At 43.5% G+C, this 17,600-nt stretch overlaps 1 protein-coding gene across 11 annotated transcripts in view; it reads left to right on the top strand.

Moving 5' to 3' along the window:
• Positions 1-17,600, top strand: part of ptprsb (protein tyrosine phosphatase receptor type Sb) — a 76,709-nt gene that overhangs the window by 39,237 nt on the left and 19,872 nt on the right. For 3 of the 11 annotated variants that reach the window (XM_030402823.1, XM_030402822.1, XM_030402821.1), the window contains exons 6-13: positions 2,397-2,507; positions 3,287-3,298; positions 7,754-7,768; positions 9,191-9,460; positions 10,327-10,706; positions 11,986-12,187; positions 14,405-14,541; positions 14,782-14,926. In XM_030402823.1, coding sequence (XP_030258683.1) covers positions 2,397-2,507; positions 3,287-3,298; positions 7,754-7,768; positions 9,191-9,460; positions 10,327-10,706; positions 11,986-12,187; positions 14,405-14,541; positions 14,782-14,926 — 1,272 coding nt within the window. Of the gene's footprint in view, positions 1-2,396; positions 2,508-3,286; positions 3,299-7,753; positions 7,769-9,190; positions 9,461-10,326; positions 10,707-11,985; positions 12,188-14,404; positions 14,542-14,781; positions 14,927-17,240; positions 17,559-17,600 lie in introns of all 11 variants that reach the window. The other 8 variants (XM_030402831.1, XM_030402826.1, XM_030402825.1 and 5 more) reach the window with 4 other exon arrangements.

The following is a 17,600-nucleotide window of genomic DNA, read 5'->3' as shown; positions in this document are numbered from 1 at the left end:
ACAAAAAACGCACAGATATTGAGTTTACAGGGATATGACGAAGAGAACACTCAGAGATTGATTGACATGTTTTTACATTACATAGAAATTGTCTTTTTGTGCGATGTGGCGCCCCCTACTGTCATAAAAAACAATCCCATGTCTGTAGCAACTTGTCAGGCGTAACAAAGGAGCTTACAACAAACAAACCTCATTACATCATAACGATGTTAGGTGTTGAAAACTTGTATGTTGAAGTAAACGCGTGTGACGCTGTGATCCGACCGCCTCACTGAAGAAACACAGCGCAGACACAACTGATGGTGGCTGAGACGACATTTGAGGATCTGAAATGATTTTCAAGCTCTTGTTTTAAGGTCACATAATGTTGCTTTAAGTGGTTAATCAATTGTCAAAATGGTTGTCGGTCAATTGTTTTGTCAGTGAACAAAAAATCAATCAATCAATCAATCAACTCAGCTTTGCAGCTTCCCTTAATGTGCAATAGTGTAAATGTTGTCATTTTAGGGTTAGGGTTGGTTAATATCGCACGTTTTTCCATTGTGGGACTAAGAAAAGATTGTCTTATCTTATCGTAGCTTAGCTTAGCTTAGCTTATTTTGGCTTAGCTTAGCTTAACTTGAGTATCTCCATTGTGTGTCATTGTTCTTCTTCTCGTTTATAAACATTAATAACAGCTATAATTACTGCATACATTCAGATTTTACATGTAGATCATGAGATCTTCTTATGAAACAGGATGCATTGTTATAGATTTAAATACCCAACAATATATTAAGTATCACAGAGCTGTACAGAGAAACTAGTATGACTCAGACAAAAATAACTACTGCTGCTTATTTAGTTTTTGTCTGTGTTCTGTTGTGTTTTTTTTTTGTTGTTGTTGTTTAATTTTTCATCATCGTGCAGCTCGGTCCATGTGCTGAAGTTTTGAGGTGATCTTTCCTAAGACTTCTGCTGCCACCTTAAGTATATTTGCGCTCACATCAATAATGTTTTTAGTGTATTATTTGGGTGAAATGACACATCAGCCAGCTTTAAATGCTCCAAGCATGTTAATGTACGATGAATAATAATGCAGTTTGGGGAATACATGTGTCATGATTTTACATGCTGAAAGGAACTATTCTGCATCATTGTAACTTGTGATTTATTGAACATATTTCTCATAATACTTCTGCACTTTCTGTCATTTTGAAAGATATTTACCTGTAATATTTCAGTAGAGAATCTGAACTCTTGTGTGTGTGTCTGTGTGTGTGTGTGTGTGTCTGTGTGAAAACATTTAAAATATAAGGCAGAGCACTCTATATCTCCTGGTTCTCTATATATATCTGTACATCTCCGACAAGCCAGATCCCTTTTATCAGCTCCCAGAAGATCTGATACTAAATGTTGTGCTTCGTGTCTGTGTGTCTGTGTGTGTGTGAGTGTGTGTGTGTGTGTGTGTGTGTGTGTCATGTGCGTTTCGAGTTGTGTCTTTTTCCTCTCCTCCTGCAGCACAGAGTGTAATCCATGGTTTTGTGCGTCCTCCTCAGGCTTCATGTCAAAGTCAGTTTCCGATGAGATGAATGTGACAGAGCAGGCTGAAAGAGCAAAAAAAAAAAAAAAAAAGAAAAAGAAAAATTCTCTGCTGGTAATTCAAAAGGCCGGTAGCAGCAAAAAAAAAAAAAAAAAAAGGAAATGTAAAAAGCAGTAAGAATAGCACTGTGTGAAACAAACGAAACAAAAGGATACCTGACGTGCACTGTGTGTAATTATAGCACATTTAGGGGAGACACTGTTTACCACGTCGGGATCAGGGCAGGAGAATAGAAATTGAGAGGTAAAAGACACGAGTCGCGGAGTTAAAGAGCATCGTCGGCTTCGTGCCGCGGGGTAAAGCTGTGTAGCTGCTGCCAGTTAACTGCCAAGATAGAAAAAGGGTTTCTTCACAGCGGCACTGAGCCTGCTGTAGGAGGGGAATCACTCGCTTGACAACAAAAGGTCCTTTAACTGTCGTCTAAGTTTATAAAAAGTCATTTTGAGGCTTGTTTTTCAGCTCCGAAACTTTATGGAAGACATTTCAGATTGGAATGCGTCGCCGTTTTCTGTTCACTTCATAGGAAAAGAGAGGAGGAAATACAACTGCTTGGTGTTTGAGAGCGCGGGCCATTCAGATGGCGCCTCGCAGAGATGATAACACAAGCTGTTTTTTATTGGATAGAAGAGAGGATACCCGAGGGTCAAAATACAACGGCAGCACACCAGGCGGATGAACATCTCTGGATGAAAAGTCCAGAGGATGCGAAGCGGAGCAGACAGCCACGAAAAAAAACATTTTTTTTTTCTGCAAACTCCACTAAACATCTTTGTTCCTTTTCTCTCCCTTTCTGTCCCCCCCGTCCGTCTTGCAGGAGCACTGCAGATCGAGAACAGCGAGGAAACAGACCAAGGGAAGTACGAGTGTGTGGCCACCAACTCTCAAGGCGTGCGCTACTCCTCCCCCGCCAACCTATACGTGCGAGGTAGGACGTGAACACAGAACGCACGTGCACACGCACACAACAGACACAAAGACAAACACGCAGAAAGCCCGACAGTTAAAGGTGCTCTCGCTTTTTTGAATACAGCTATTTATTTTTCCATAACTGTTCTCTAAAAAACGAGTATTACTAACCCATCCATTGTCTACAATATATGTTGATCCTGTCGTTTGGTATTTTCTCACAACCACCCTTAACAAGTCCACCTTTAAACCTTGGTGCGAGCCCCTCCAGCAGAATCCAATTAAGCGTGTTAAAGTTTCGGGGGGACGCACCTCGGTTTAACTGCATGGAAACATCACTGATCTGTCTACTAAAAATGGTTTCTGTACAAGAGGCAGATTAAGAGGAAAATGTTGCACAAGAAAAACAAAAAGAAAAAAGCACAGATTCGATTTGACGATTTGAATGAAATTGGAGGTGAAACAGTCGATTCTTTAAAAATGTGTTAATGGCATCATTTGGCACCCATGTGTCACCGGCTTATGGCTGAAAGACCACGACCAATGTTCACATTTACAAGTTCTAGTTTCTGTGTTAAGTGCGATATTCGGAGGTGTGTGTGTGTGTGTGTGTGTGTGTGCGACGTGCGAGTGTTGGTGAGAGGTGTGCGTGTGTGTGTGTGTGTGTGTGTGTGTGATGCGGTGGAACGAGTGGCTTTGCGCTGGCCGTTTTTATTCTCTCTGTGTTTCCCCGTTCTCTCTCTCCCCCCCCCCCCCTCACGTCATTGTGTTCTGCATCAACCCCCTTCCATCCCTCAGAGCTGCGAGAAGGTTGGTGTGCTCTTTCTTTTCTTTTGTTACTCCTTTGTTTCAGAAAGCTTCACTTATTGAAACAGAGAGAAACAAAAAAGGAAAAAAAAAAAGAAAAAAAACAAGAAAAAAAAACGACATTCTAAAGGAACGGCGAGGTAGATCTGATGTGAAGTGATTTTCTTTTCCAAAAAAAATGAAGAGAGTTGATTTCTCTAAAGCTGCTGCGATGATGAAGTGGTCTGCCTACGCAGCAGAGTGCATTGACTGCATTGTGAGGCCTTGTGTGCAGAACCCTTGGTATTGCCTTCACTCCCCGATCAATGTTTTCTGCATGGTATGATCTTGTTGTCATGGAGACCCAAGAATTGGAAGATTAAAAGGAGGCGATGTTTGCATGGAAGGAGCGAGAGAGAAAGAGAAAGGAGCACCGCTTGCATGTGTGTTGACTGACGGACTGACGCGAGAGCATGGCACAGTGTGCGTTCACGCCTATTGATGTGCTCGGGTTGTGATATTATTGAACTTGCTGCCTTGTCATGTCCCGCTACTGCTGTCTCGTCTCCCTTTTGTTATCATCATGTGCAGCGTCGTGTCTCAGCTCCCATGTCATCCCCTCCAGTCCTGCACTTGTTGCACTTGAGTGGAAAGTGTTGCACCGGCGGTCATGCTTGTACATGCCCTTCTGCTCTGAAGTCATACGTGTTGTGCAGGTTTGTAGGAGAAGCATCTTCAGATTCATGACATGAACTCAAGATGGCAGGAGATCCGAAATGTCAGCGGGGGAGGAGGGGAGGAAATAAAGCATGTTTAATCAAGTACTGTGGCAGAAATTAGATATAATATTTATAATGATGTTTTATTAAGTGTTTGAAATAATATTGTATAGTAATCAATTAGAACTAGTGTGTCTTTGTTATCTCACAATAATCCATTTATATCTATAACGGTTGCGAGTCCCCGTCCAGTCTGCCATGTTGCATCTATGTGTTTCTACAGTAGCCCAGAATGGACAAACCAAACACTGACTCTAAAGCTTCCCAAGGAGGGGTATTCAGTTGGTTGCAGTTTACAGCCTCACCACAAGATATCGCTAAATCGTACACACTGGACCTTTTAGTACAAATTTAAGGTATATTTACTTTACTTGAGAATAATATTTAGAGGGAAATATTACATTTCTATTCCTCTATATTTATATAACTCCTGTAATAACATTAAATTAAGCTTTTAAATGCAAAGAATAGGATGATTCCTTGTTATGTATATGTAAAATTGTTAAAATGAGCTTCACCTCGTCTGATTCCAACAGTGAAAAGACACTTTAATCATCACTGATATTTAGACAATAACCTGATCGATAACAGTAAACTGTGACACACACAAGGTACTGTTTTTACCATTTAAATGTACAAATTAAAGCTTAAAATATCCGCCGTTGCTCAATCCAATATTGAGATTCAGCCTTGATGTTCATTAGCTTATGGCAGCTAACATTAGCTACCTTTAGCACATGACAGCTAGAGTCAGTTCAGATTTTCTGACTCTTTTCTACACTTTTCTTTTCTTATTCTTTACTTTAACATTTCCTTTCATTTCTACTTGTGGCCACATTTAAGCCAAAATTAAGCATTTTGCTGATAATAATTACATACATTGACATTAGTGACATTGTCAGTGCGCGGCCTTCAATTGTGATTGTGCATATTTAGTAAAAAGTCTCAGTACAGAACCGTCAACAGGCCTGTATTTACAGGAATAGCAATATGCCAACTTGACAGTAGCGTAGCCCGAGCTGTATCTCTCTGGCTGTTGCTATCTTGGCCAAACACTCTGATACGCCTCTACTGACTGACATTTGAAATTAATCATATCCATTCACATTTGTAGATATCGAGGGGGATATTAATGATTCCCTCTTACTACAGTGCTTAATGAAAGCCGTGTCCTTGAGACAGACGGGATGGTGCTGCGTAAATGTCAGCTCGGCGGCGGTGCTGAGCGGGCATATAGCGGCGCCGAGATACAGCGGTAATCCTTATAGCTGTGCCAAGGTCCCTCCAGCCTGTAGCCTCCAGACTCCCTGCAGAGGACGGGACTAATGATAGCCCCTGCTAATAAAGATTGAAGCTCCTGGCTCTCAAAAAACTTTATGGAAAATGGAGGGGAATCATGCGGCCCGGCTCGATTAACTTTAAGCTAAAGGCTCTGTGAGCATGTGAGGGATTATCCCTTGTTATGAGCTCACTTTATTGTAAAGGACTCGGCTGTGTCTCCGCCGTGGATTCTTCTGTCTTTTGTCTCCGGTCCTGACTGATAGATTTTCAGACCGCTCAGAGTAGTGAGTTCATGTGCCCGATCACCGAACGATCACCTTGAGTCTTCACCTCCATCCTGTCGCTGCTCATGTTACCAAACTAATCCATACGCTTAATTAATCGTCCTTTTTTTGCCACATTAATGGGTGTAAAATAACTGAGTGGATGAAGCCGACAGTGTTGTGTCCTGCTGCATCGCACCTGCTTTGTCTGTCCTGTGCATGTAGCTGTCATGGATGCAGTCTGTCTGTCTGTCTGTCTGTCTGTCAGCATGCTCATATGAGGAGATGCCTGCCTAATCATGTCTGTTTTCTAACAGATCTACCTGTTTTTGTCTCTTTGTCTCTTTCGTGTCTTCAACTTCTGTATCCAATTCTGGGTATCTTCCATTTTTTTTTCTTTTTGTTTTCTAAAACAAAATGCTTTGCACATTATCTGTTCTTCATGAAATGAGAGTGACGTCACGGCAACTTTTTCTTTTTCTTTCTCTTTTCTTTCTTTTATTTGTTGAACTCATGCAAAAATGTTAACTTCTATCCAATTGTCTCTACATTCTTTGAGTAGGGGGGATGAGGCCCGTGAAGATTCCAAGTAATGATGTTACACATTAAGGAGTGGAGGTTGTGCAGTAAATTTACCCATATTTATTTATTTACTTATCTTTTATTTACACATTTATTTCGTATCTATTTTATTTTTCATGTATTATATAGATATTTATAGAATTACAGCTGGATTTCCAAGTTATTGTTTTGTTACTGTAGGGTTTTTACAGTAAGTGTTTGGGAACACCTACATTAATAAATGTTAAATTTGTAGTTAATTAAACTTTAGTTAATAGTTATATGACTGTTAAGAAACAATGAAAGGCTTAATTAACCATTTATTAAGCAATTAAGGCTAATAAATAAGTGTTAAATAGCTCTATATTCCAACAGTCATCACTGTTATTAAGTGTTGGTCAGTTCGCTGAGTCTCTCCTCCTGCTGCTCGTGCAGTAAAAGAGAAAATAATTGTTCTGGTATCCCTGCACACTTCATCCAATCAGGACCGAGAACTCCATAAAGAGGCGGTCCTGTCTGCAGGGAGCAGGATCCTCCTCCGTCAGGAGATTATCACTGCAGGAGGCAGCGGACACTAAAACAACCACAGTGCTTACAGCAGCTTCTGTAATGGTTGTGCAGATGAACTACACCGTATTATTTAACCCTTTACAGCGCATTATTAACATTAGCTGTCTCTTAACTATATACACTTGGTTAAAGGTGCAGTATGTAAGAATTTACCACAAACAAATCGGGGCAGCATGTCACCAGAGTAGCTAACTGCTGCAAACTGCTGCTCAAGGCTGTAGCTACTGTTAGCTCGTTAGCTCGGCAAACCGCGCAGCTAGCCAGAGGGTTAGCTGGTTAGCATGCTCAACACAACACAGAGACGTTTTTGCCATGAAGTTTTTAACTAAAATTCTCACATATTGCACCTTTAACAAACGGTTTATAAAGCATGTTTTTGTTCACTAACAGTCAAATAACTACTAACTCATGTTTGATTCATTTTCCATTTATTAATGTCGGGTATTAGAAAGTGTTAGCAACCTTTTTTTATCGTTTATTACTATTTTCATTTTTTGAGTGGAACATTTGTTGCTCCTTACGTTCCTGTTTTCTTTGATTCCTTTAGTTTCCTGCAGTGCTGAGTTTAGTGGAGTTTATCGACTATGTTTCTGCTCTCTGTCTGCCCTCCCTTTCATTCTCTCCTCCCATGCAGAGATGTTTGTCCGTTCCTCTCTCTTTCTGTTTCCTGTCTTTTGTGACCCTGGGGTATCCTCTTCTTCTTCTTCTTCTTCTTTTTCTCTGTTCCTCCGACATCCGATCTCTTTTTTTTTTTTTCCTTTTTTTTCTCTTTACTTTTGAAGCACCTACTTTCTGAATGGGCCTGACTCTGGTATATAGCCGTGTTTTTAAAATAGATCCATGTGTTTTCTTCTTCCTCGCTCCTCTTTTCTTCCCCCCTTTTTCCCCTCCTTCCCCCCGAAACCCTCTTCTAATCTTCTCTTTATCTCCACTCCCTGTCTTTTTCCCGTCCTCTCCCTCCCCCCCTACCTTTTTTCTCTTCTTCTTCTTCTTCTTCTGCATTCTGTCTGCACCCTGATGTGTAGGAGCGACAGACACATGTACATAAGTTTACTAACTTATAAACATGCACATACTACCTCACATATCTCTCTTTTTGCTCGCACTCGTTCTCTCCCGTTCTGCCTCTTTCATGCTGTCTTGGTGTTCTTTACTTAATGTGTCCAATGATCACTCTGTAATTGCCACAACACCTTTAGTAGAACCCCTCGATCCACTCCTGTCCACATTTCCAACTCATTTGATTACACACTGTTATCAGTTATGAATCCTATGTATTGTACAGTATCTTGTTGTACAATGTGGCTGTCCTTTGCTACATTGCCTGTCATTGTCTTGAAGAGAAGCAGAGCTGCCTCTCTCTCTCTCTCTCTCTCTCTCTCTCTCTCTGTCTCTCTGGCTATGTCTCTCTCTCTCTCTACCACTCGCTCTATCCCTCTACCTGTCTTGTCTCGCTTCTCTCTCTCTCTCTCCGTCTGCCTTCGCTGTCCTCAGTTCTTCGTTCTCTTCTTTGTGTTCCTCCACCATTTTTTATCCCTCTTGAGTCGCCCAGGCATGCGAGTGACCTATGAGTTCAGTCTCTCGATGCATCTCTCGTTTAATAAATAGTCAGCCAAAAAGCTCTGACAGATGCAGTATTGGATACAACTTGCCACTTTAGTTGTTCTTCTCATGGGGGACACACGGTTAGCAGGCAGGGCCTATTGATCGGCCCCGCTATGATGCACACACTCTCTCTAAAACGAGCCCATCTAGAGGCAGAAGCACCTCGAGGCACGGAAATCTGAATGAAGTAAAGTTTCTCACCGAAGTTTACTTGTAAAGTTCAACATGTTTAGTCATTGTTGGGGGGGGGGGTTATTGTATTCATACGACTAAAAATCAAAGACAGAAATCACTTATTCTTCATGTTTAATGATGATAAATGATTTTTAAGAAGAGAAACTGACTATAGGTGTCATGTCCTGGTTGAAACGTCACTCAAGAGTTTGTCACTTTATTATTTGGAGTAGGCAGCTCACTCTGATTGGTTGAGCTCAACACAAGATTTGTGTCTTTCTGTTTGAATCATCAGTACCATACAGTAATTGGGACTAAACTTGAAATATCCCTTTTGTAATTTTCTGTAAAAACCCTGAAGTTCATTCTCCCCCTTCCTGTTACCTCTCCTCTCTCTCTCTTCTTCTTCTTCTTCTTTCTTTTTATCTCTCTCGCCCTCACTTCCTCTCTCAATCTCGACCTTGCTTTCTGCCTCGCTCTTCCTCCTCCTCCTCCTCCTCTCTCTCTCTCTTTCTCTCTCTCTCTTTCTCTCTGATTCTCCCTCACTCCTCCCCCCCCCCCTCCTCCTTCTTTTTCTCCACCTTTCTTCTCCTCGCCCCCTTCCCCACTTTTTCTCCTCCCCTCACCTTACCCCTTATCCCCCCACCTCTCCTCTCTACCCCCCGGCTCTCCTCCTTTCCCAGTGCGCCGCGTGCCCCCTCGTTTCTCCATCCTCCCCTCCAACCACGAGATCATGCCGGGAGGGAGCGTCAACATCACCTGCGTGGCCGTGGGTTCGCCCATGCCCTACGTCAAGTGGATGCTGGGCACCGAGGACCTGACGCCCGAGGACGAGATGCCGATCGGACGGAACGTGCTGGAGCTCAACGGTGTCCGGGAGTCTGCAAACTACACCTGCGTGGCCATGAGCAGCCTGGGCATCATCGAGGCCACCGCTCAGGTCTTAGTGAAGAGTAAGAGATTCTCTAATTACATGATTAATCATTTTGGCTGTTGGAGAGAGAGAAGGGGGGAGGATAGATTCTTGGATTTCCACGTTTTTCATATAATTCGATACTCTCGATTTCCAGAATGTTGCGTTCGGATCCGGAGCGATCTTCCCCTGTACTTCACCTTTAATAGCACGTATTTAAAGTATGACTGAGGCGCATTCATCATCATGAGTTTATCATTGAGACCTGGCTGTGTGGAAGGTCATTTAATATTTCCCTTATTGCAGGAGGGTTGGTCAAATGAAGCCCCCTCATTAATGTGGCGCACTCTAATATCCTCAAAATGCTGATTAGATTAGATGAGATCCAACTTAATTGTAGTACTATTACAACCGAAAGCAGTTGCTACTAGATACTGCAGACAGACACAAAGTGCGTACAGATATATATTTATAGAGATGGAGATAAACCAATGCACAGCAGATGTAACTGATCCGTTACCAAGAGGCGTTGTTGGTCGTGCTGCTGTTGCAAAGACAACGGGGTCATTTCTGTTTTTCCTCAGATTCACAAATAACAACGACACAAGACAAAACACGAGTTTATCCAATCGTTTAGTCTGTAATAGAAATGGATCACCAGTTAACCTCCCTGTAAATGTGTAACTCAAAGCCCTGAACAAGGCAGCTTCACAAAGTGTGTCTGCTGGGAAGTCTTAGTCTATAATAATACAGGATTGTAGGAAGAGGTGACAGTGTGAAAATGTAAAAAATGCTCAGTTTGAACAAATGCAGTCACAATATGCAACAGTCGTAGGTACAGAGTGAACTGAGTGATCAATATAACAAACTAAACAATCCCTCTCCTCTCCTCTGTCTAATCTCCAGCTTTGCCAAAGCCTCCGGGCACACCCATCGTCACGGAGACCACCGCCACCAGCGTGACCATCACCTGGGACTCCGGCAACCCAGACCCCGTCTCCTACTACATCATCCAGTACCGAGCCAAAGGGCCGGACAGCAAGTTCGAGACGGTGGACAGCATCACCACCACCCGCTACAGCATCGGGGGCCTGTACCCCAACACGGAGTACGAAATCAGAGTGTCGGCCTTCAATAGCATCGGCCAGGGGCCGTCTTCTACTCGGGTGGAGGCCCGCACAGGAGAGCAGGCTCCGGCCAGTCCTCCACGAAACGTCCAGGCCCACATTATTTCACAGAACACAGTGATGGTCCGCTGGGAGGAGCCGGAGGAGCCCAATGGACAGGTGGGACGAGCGCTGAAACAGCTCTCGCTTTTTATAATCTTCTTCAGTGGAGGAAAACATGCAGTGTTTTTCTTTGTGGGTGTTCTCTTCTTCCAGACAAATTGTTCCAAACATGCTGGTAATTATCTGCTGCAAAACAAGTTTGTTCTTTACGATGTGTTGAATAAGACAAACGTCGTCAAAGACCGTGTTTGGTGTGACAGCTCCCCGAACGTACATCCAGACAGTCTAAAACTAAAACATATAAAAACACACTTCCACCCTCGAGCGTCTCTCAGCTCCAGTCTGCAAGTTATAAAGTAACGTTCAGCACATAGAGTCATTCAGCCCCTTAATGTTTAGTTTTTGCTATAATTCAACATAAGTTTTTACTTATTTTTTATTTTTCACCTTTATGGGAACATATAAAGTGACTGATTGAGTAAAAATTAACAGTGTTGTCATTTAAAACTGAAGGACATTGTTCCAAAATGATTATAAAGGTCCTAAATTTTTACAGTATGTATATCTAAAACAGAACAAGAACAAGTTGAGTGCGGAGCTTGTATGTCACACACGTTTGACGTAACATTTAACTTGAACTTATCATCAACTGACCACATTTCAAAAATTGCACGAAAGCTGACACAAGGTTAAAACGATAAAGCTTTAATAAAATTCACCACTGGGAGCTTTATTCCAGCGCGCAGGTTCGTGTCCTCTGCACCGATTGTGTCTTGCCGAAGATTTCCCTCCTGCGACTCCCTCGCTACTTTCCTCACCCTCTAAAGAAAGAAAAAGGTAATTGGACTGTCCTCTCTAAGTTAAGAGCACTCCCTCTAGAGGCCTATTTCCTTTTTCTAGCCTACCTAACCGTGCGGTAGGTTCATAAAAGTACACGACTGAATTGAGTGCATATGGGGATTATAGATATTAAAGAGTAATAACAGGAGAGTTGGTGGAGGTGGAGGTGGAGGTGGAGGTGGAGGGGAGGGCAGCAGGATTACAGTCTGAACTGCCCATAAACAAACCCCTATAGGAGGACGTATAGTGATTATATCTTAAGCATTACAGCATGAGGGGAGTTTTTATTGGAACCCTTCCGAGATTTATCAATCGCACGAGGACGTCAACCTTGTGACCACGACCTCTGACAACAACGCAACAATCGAATCCACTGCGACCATCTGGATTTAAACCTCGTTGACGGACGATGACCTTTGCCGTGATGAAGTTTTGCTGAAAGACGGTATTATGGATTACCATGGATTGAGCTTAAAATCTGACCCCTCTGTTGTAGGTGAAAGGCTACCGCGTGTACTACACCATGGATCCGTCCCGGCCCATGAACGAGTGGCAGATCCACAACGTCCAGGACAGCGTGATCACCACCATCCAGAACCTGGTGACCTCGGAGACCTACACCATCCAGGTCCTGGCCTTCACCTCTGTGGGGGACGGACCCTTCTCAGACCCGGTCCATGTGAAAGTCATGCCTGGAGGTCAGTGTGTGTGTGTGTGTGTGTGTGTGTGTGTGTGTGTGTGTGTGTGTCTGTGAATGTGAATGTGCATCAACATAATCATTAGTCTGTATAAGCTATCGCATTCATCCGGCATGCCCGTGCATAAATAACGTCTACGTAACGGACTTCATTTATTCATGTGCAGGAGAGAAGTGGTTGTTTTTCGGCCGAGCGCATGCAGCGCAGTTCGAATGACTCATTGTTTGTGTGTGCGCATGTATACAAACTGTTAAGTAGCTTATTTGAGTGACTTATGCAAAGTTTGTTAGCCGATCCGCCGTGAAATGCTTTTTGCGAATAAGCTTGACCTGTCAGGAAATACGACTGCTTTTAAAATGAATGAATTCCACCTGCTGGGACGGAGCTGTGCACACTTCTGAAAAGGAAACAGGGATTAAGAGCCAGACATGTCCCTCGTACCTCGCCACTGCTCATGTCGCCGTGACAGCTGCTGTCGTGGGTTTCATGAGAAGGGAGGGACGTAGGGATGATTACTCTGATGGCATTACTGGTTTAAATTCCCGCGTAGCTCCGGCTACTGCTACGCCATGAGATGTCCCTGAAAAGTCTCTCATTTCCCAGGATGTTCAAAAACTGCAGAAAAATGCAAAGGTTTGGGCATTCATGAGTCGACTGGTTCCAGATTCCTTCTAGATTCCATTATGACTTCAAACCACCTTTTTCTGCGACCTCAGCTGTGGTTACGTGGCCAATATTTAATATGAAGATAAGATTTTATAAGATAAGTTGCACCTCTATTGAAATTCAGTTTGACACAGCACACAGTGTGCAAACAGTAGCAGAAAGTGTCAGCGCGAGAGTAAGAAGTGAGAAAAATAAGATAGAGAATGAAATCAAAATATACTCAAATGAATAAGATAGAATAGATAAAATGCGGAATACTTCACACGGATCTGTGTGCATCTTCTATTTGAAGTCATTCTGATGAGAGAGTCCAACTAAACTCTTTACGTGGAGGCTCAATAAAGTGATCCGATAAGAAGTGTGCCTTCGTACTCGCAAATGCTTTTAATATGCTGTGGCTTCTTTGACATGCTCAAAGTCGCGTCGCCTTCTGTGAAGCGTCTAATCTACCAGAAATATAATAGAAGAGAAAGAGTAGGAAGTGTTATTTGTACAAGTTTAATCAGAAAATGAATATGAAAGGAGGAAAGAAAGAAAGAACTATTACAGCTAAAGTAACAAAAACAAACATCCGTAGCAGAGACTTAATTATAATCTCACACTAGCAAACAAAACTCTGTTCCACGACCGCGTGCGAGCGGTTTAATCAGATGTGACTGACAGAAGCGTTACCCTGCCAACATAATTCCCACTCCTTTATCAGGGATATCAATAAAGAGAACACACTTCATTTCAAGGGCACGTATTCAAGAACAATTACAGTAAGACCGACAAAACCTGCGACGCGGAAAGAAAGAGCGTAACTCTCTGAAATAAAGAGGTAACCAGACCGTAGGAAAATAACACTGCAAACATAATAAAACATTCTTTAAAGGATTTAATGCAGATATGAAAATGAAGGATTAGGGATGTTAATGATTGAACATTACCGGATTAAAAACGCCGGTAAAGCCAACAGAGATCGCCACAAATACATCAGAAAGTATCTCGTTATAAACGGCAAATACTAGAAGGAGAAAATGTATTAATACGTTTTGGCCTTGAGTCATTATTTTCTGTTTATTTGTTCATTTAACAAAGCAGTTCATCATTGTCTTTGCATGTTCTTCCTCATGTCTTACTCTATCACAGTGGAGAAATCTCACCTCAAAATCACCTCAAAATGAAGAAACTCTGTTTACTTTGTTTTTACATCGAGCGTCGGTCCTGTCAATGGAAAAATATCCAACATAGTTCACATGTTTTTAATGATCAAGGACAATGTGCATCCCTGTGCAGGATATAAAATGGACACAGAGGGTAAAATTAGAAAAAAGTGAGTTTTAAAGTTGTATTATTGCTTAATTCTGAAACATTTTACCTATATTAAATAACCTGTATAATACTAACTCTGGCAGATGATTGTGTGTTCTTGTAGAATCCCATGAAGCTGTTTAAGAAACAAGGGTTTGAAGGCTTTTTTTCTCAATGCAAAGTCAAAGACGAGGAGGTAAATGAATACATTTAGTTAAGACGTTGTCCTGGCTGACTGTTTGGTCGTGTCCTCCTCAGTCCCCGGCCAGCCTGGCAAATTCAAAGTTGGCAGAGTGACAGACACCAGCATCGAGCTGACCTGGGAACCTGCTTACACCAAGGAGGGCATCGTCAACTATGAGCTGCTCTACAAACCTGTCAAGTTCGGCAGCTTGGTGAGACCTCTTACTCTTTTTTTTTTTTTTTTCCATATAAATCTGTCTGCTGAGTAGATTTTCGAACCAGACAGCGGGGATGAGAGGACGGATAAAAGCGGAAGTTAAAAAGATTAACCCAGGCGTCCGGCGACAGTCCTCATCTCTTTTTTTTTCTCTCCGACTCTGCTTTAATGTCTTCTTTTCACTCCCCTCTCGTCTTGTCCTCTGCCCCCCTTTTCTTCTCTCTCTCTCTCGCAGGAGAAGCTGACCTTCGGGCCGAGAAATTCTTACACAGTCGAGGGTCTGAAAGCCAACACTGAGTACTCCTTCTCCCTCGCCGCCATCTCGTCCAAAGGCATCGGAGCGTTTACCAACGAACTGGTGCAGAGGACGTCACAAGCCAGTACGTCTCCATTCCACCGGGTTCACACACACACACACACACACTGAGACGCCATTAATGTTGATTGAATAATGTCTTTATGTGTGAGTCTCGTACACATGTTTTATTCAAACGTTTTGTCCCCGACACACGCAGCTTGTAGTGCGTTGTCCTCGGCTCCTGACCTGGCGAAACCTGGGACGCATCTTCACATCTATCTCATTTATCAACCCATCTGTCCGGCACCCCCTCCCATCCATCCATCTACGTTTGACTGTGCCTTTCTTCCTCCGCTCGGCCGCTCGCTTTCTTACGCAGCCAAAGCATCATGACAGATGGAGATGGAGCACCGGTTAATGTCCCGCTCTTCCTTTTCTTCACCCTCCTTTCACTTTTTTCCACTCTATCAGTGTCTAATGTCTTTGAAAGGGCGAAACTGTCTGCCACTTACTGGCTAGCAGCCAGTGGCGAGCAGCATTAAAGGATGGCGGCCGGCCTGCTGTGTTGACAGGTAAGTGGCGGTCAGTCTGTTTTTTTTTTTTATCCAACTCTGAACTTGGATTCTTTCCCCTGTCGCCTTTTTTCTCTCTTTTCTTCTTCCTCCTCCGTGAGCGCCGATACAGTCGGATAAGCTCGCATCGAGGCGTTTCCTGTCTGCTTTTAAAGAAGGAATAGAAAAGAAAAAATGGGGAGAAAACTGAGAAAACGGTGCGAGGGAAATGATTAAAAAAGTAGTCGAGATCGAGAAAGAAAGACCGAAGCCCTGCAGATCGTGGTGCCGTGACACTTTACTGGTAAGTTTTTGTCAAGTATTTACAGACGCAAATGATTCATATTGACCCCTTTTCTACCACGATAGCTCTGTTTCTGGAAGCGGTTCCATTTAAGTTTACTTCGCCCGCATCTCCACTCACTGATGCAGCGAACAGTGACCCGTAGAATATGACACGCCCTCTTGGGTTTTGCAAAAAAAAGGGCTACATTTTCGCGTCCATCTTCTGAACCGACTTGTTTTTTGGGGTCGAAAACTCTCTGAACTGTACAAATTGAATGCACGGAACCGTTTCCACGTTGGTGTAAAAGGGGGTATCCGTGTATTAATAACCAGATTATTTTCAGACACGAGTGTGCTAAACGTTTTTAGCTTGTCTGCTATTCTCTGTTTACCTTCAAAAGGAAAGAGACACCGAGGTGGTACATCCGAGGAGGTGGCAGAAGACGAGGAGGGGGGAGGAGGGTTCAGGAAAGGGAAGGTGCCAGATAAGCAGACTATTTCATGCAGCAGATTTCATTTCCCAGGGAGGTTATGTGTGCTTTGTTATCGCCAAGCTTTGGTGCACATCTAGATTGTCCCCCGAGGCCAGCAGAACAGTGGCTGTACGGCTGAGTGGATAGATACTTGAACCTGTCAGCTATGACTATTACACTCCCACACATACACACATGCTATACACTCCCGCGCTCATGCAGGCCTCAGCTGGGCTCGCCACCGTGTCTGTGTACTTGTGTGTGTGTGTGTGCGCGTGCTGTTTAAGGAACATTTTATAGGGTGAGTGATAACGGTTCCAAAAAAATCTGTGGTGATGAAGTCGATGTTTGGCTTTCTTGTCCTCGTGTTTGTTACAGTAAATATCCCGGCCTGCTTCGGATTCAATTCTTGTCTACGATTCATCACTCTAGCCTGACTTTCAATATCCGTCTGAGTGCCTTTCTCTCCCGGGCTCCCCGTTTTTTTTGTTTTTTTACCCGCCTCCTAAATCCTCTCTGCGCTGTGTGAGATCTGTTTTGGTTTGTTTGTTTCTTCCCTCTGTGAAGACCTTCCCCTAGTCAGCGGTGGAAAGTCTCAGACCACTCTATTATCCCCAAGGACTCAAGGATTATGCCACCATGGGGGCTGCTGTTCTGAAATGTGTATATTTGTCCGTACTCCTGTACATCCCTGCTCGAGTGTGGAATACTCTTATCTGTGTGTCTCATTCACAAATCTGGATCCTTTTCTGCCACGAGCCACGGCCGAAGGATACGATATAATTGTTGGGTATTAGATGCACATTCTCCTTGGGTGTAATTAAGTTGTCCACTCAGGGTCGATACTCTCGTCTCTGGTTTATTTCATTAGACTCGAAGCATAACATTATGCTTTTACATTATGTGGTCGCCCCCCCCCTGCTTTGTATGCCTGAGTCATGTTTGTGTCTTTCAGTTCGGTTTACCTTAGTTTCTTATTGTTTCCTTTTTATCCTTATCTTCTATCCTTTTGCTTTTTCAACCCCCAATCTCTCGGGTCTCTCCTGAACTTTTTGCCAACTGCCCCTCTTGCCCCTTGTCCAATCAGAGCCCTCCGCTCCACCCGAGGGCGTGTCCTGCGAGAGTGCCAGCTCCACCTCGCTGAGAGTAAGTTGGAGGCCCCCTCCAGTGGAGGGCCAGAATGGCGAGTTGGCAGGTTATGAGCTGAGATACCGGAGAGTTGTTGGGGAAGGAGGCGGAGGTCAGGGCCAGGAGGTGCAGGGGCGGCCGATCCCGGCCCAGCAGGGGCAGACAGTGTTAGAGGGGCTGGAGAAATGGAGCTGGTACAACGTCAGCATGGCAGCCTACACTGCGGAGGGGCCCGGACCCGAGAGCCTGCCCGCGCTGTGCAGAACTGATGAGGACGGTAAGAGTGAGGGCCGTAGATCAGACCTAATCAGTATTGATT

The sequence above is a fragment of the Sparus aurata genome, chromosome 21, assembly GCF_900880675.1.
Source record: "Sparus aurata chromosome 21, fSpaAur1.1, whole genome shotgun sequence".
Lineage (NCBI taxonomy): Eukaryota > Metazoa > Chordata > Actinopteri > Spariformes > Sparidae > Sparus > Sparus aurata.
Note: the sequence above shows the minus strand (reverse complement) of the source record. Positions and strands in the feature narration are given on the sequence as shown.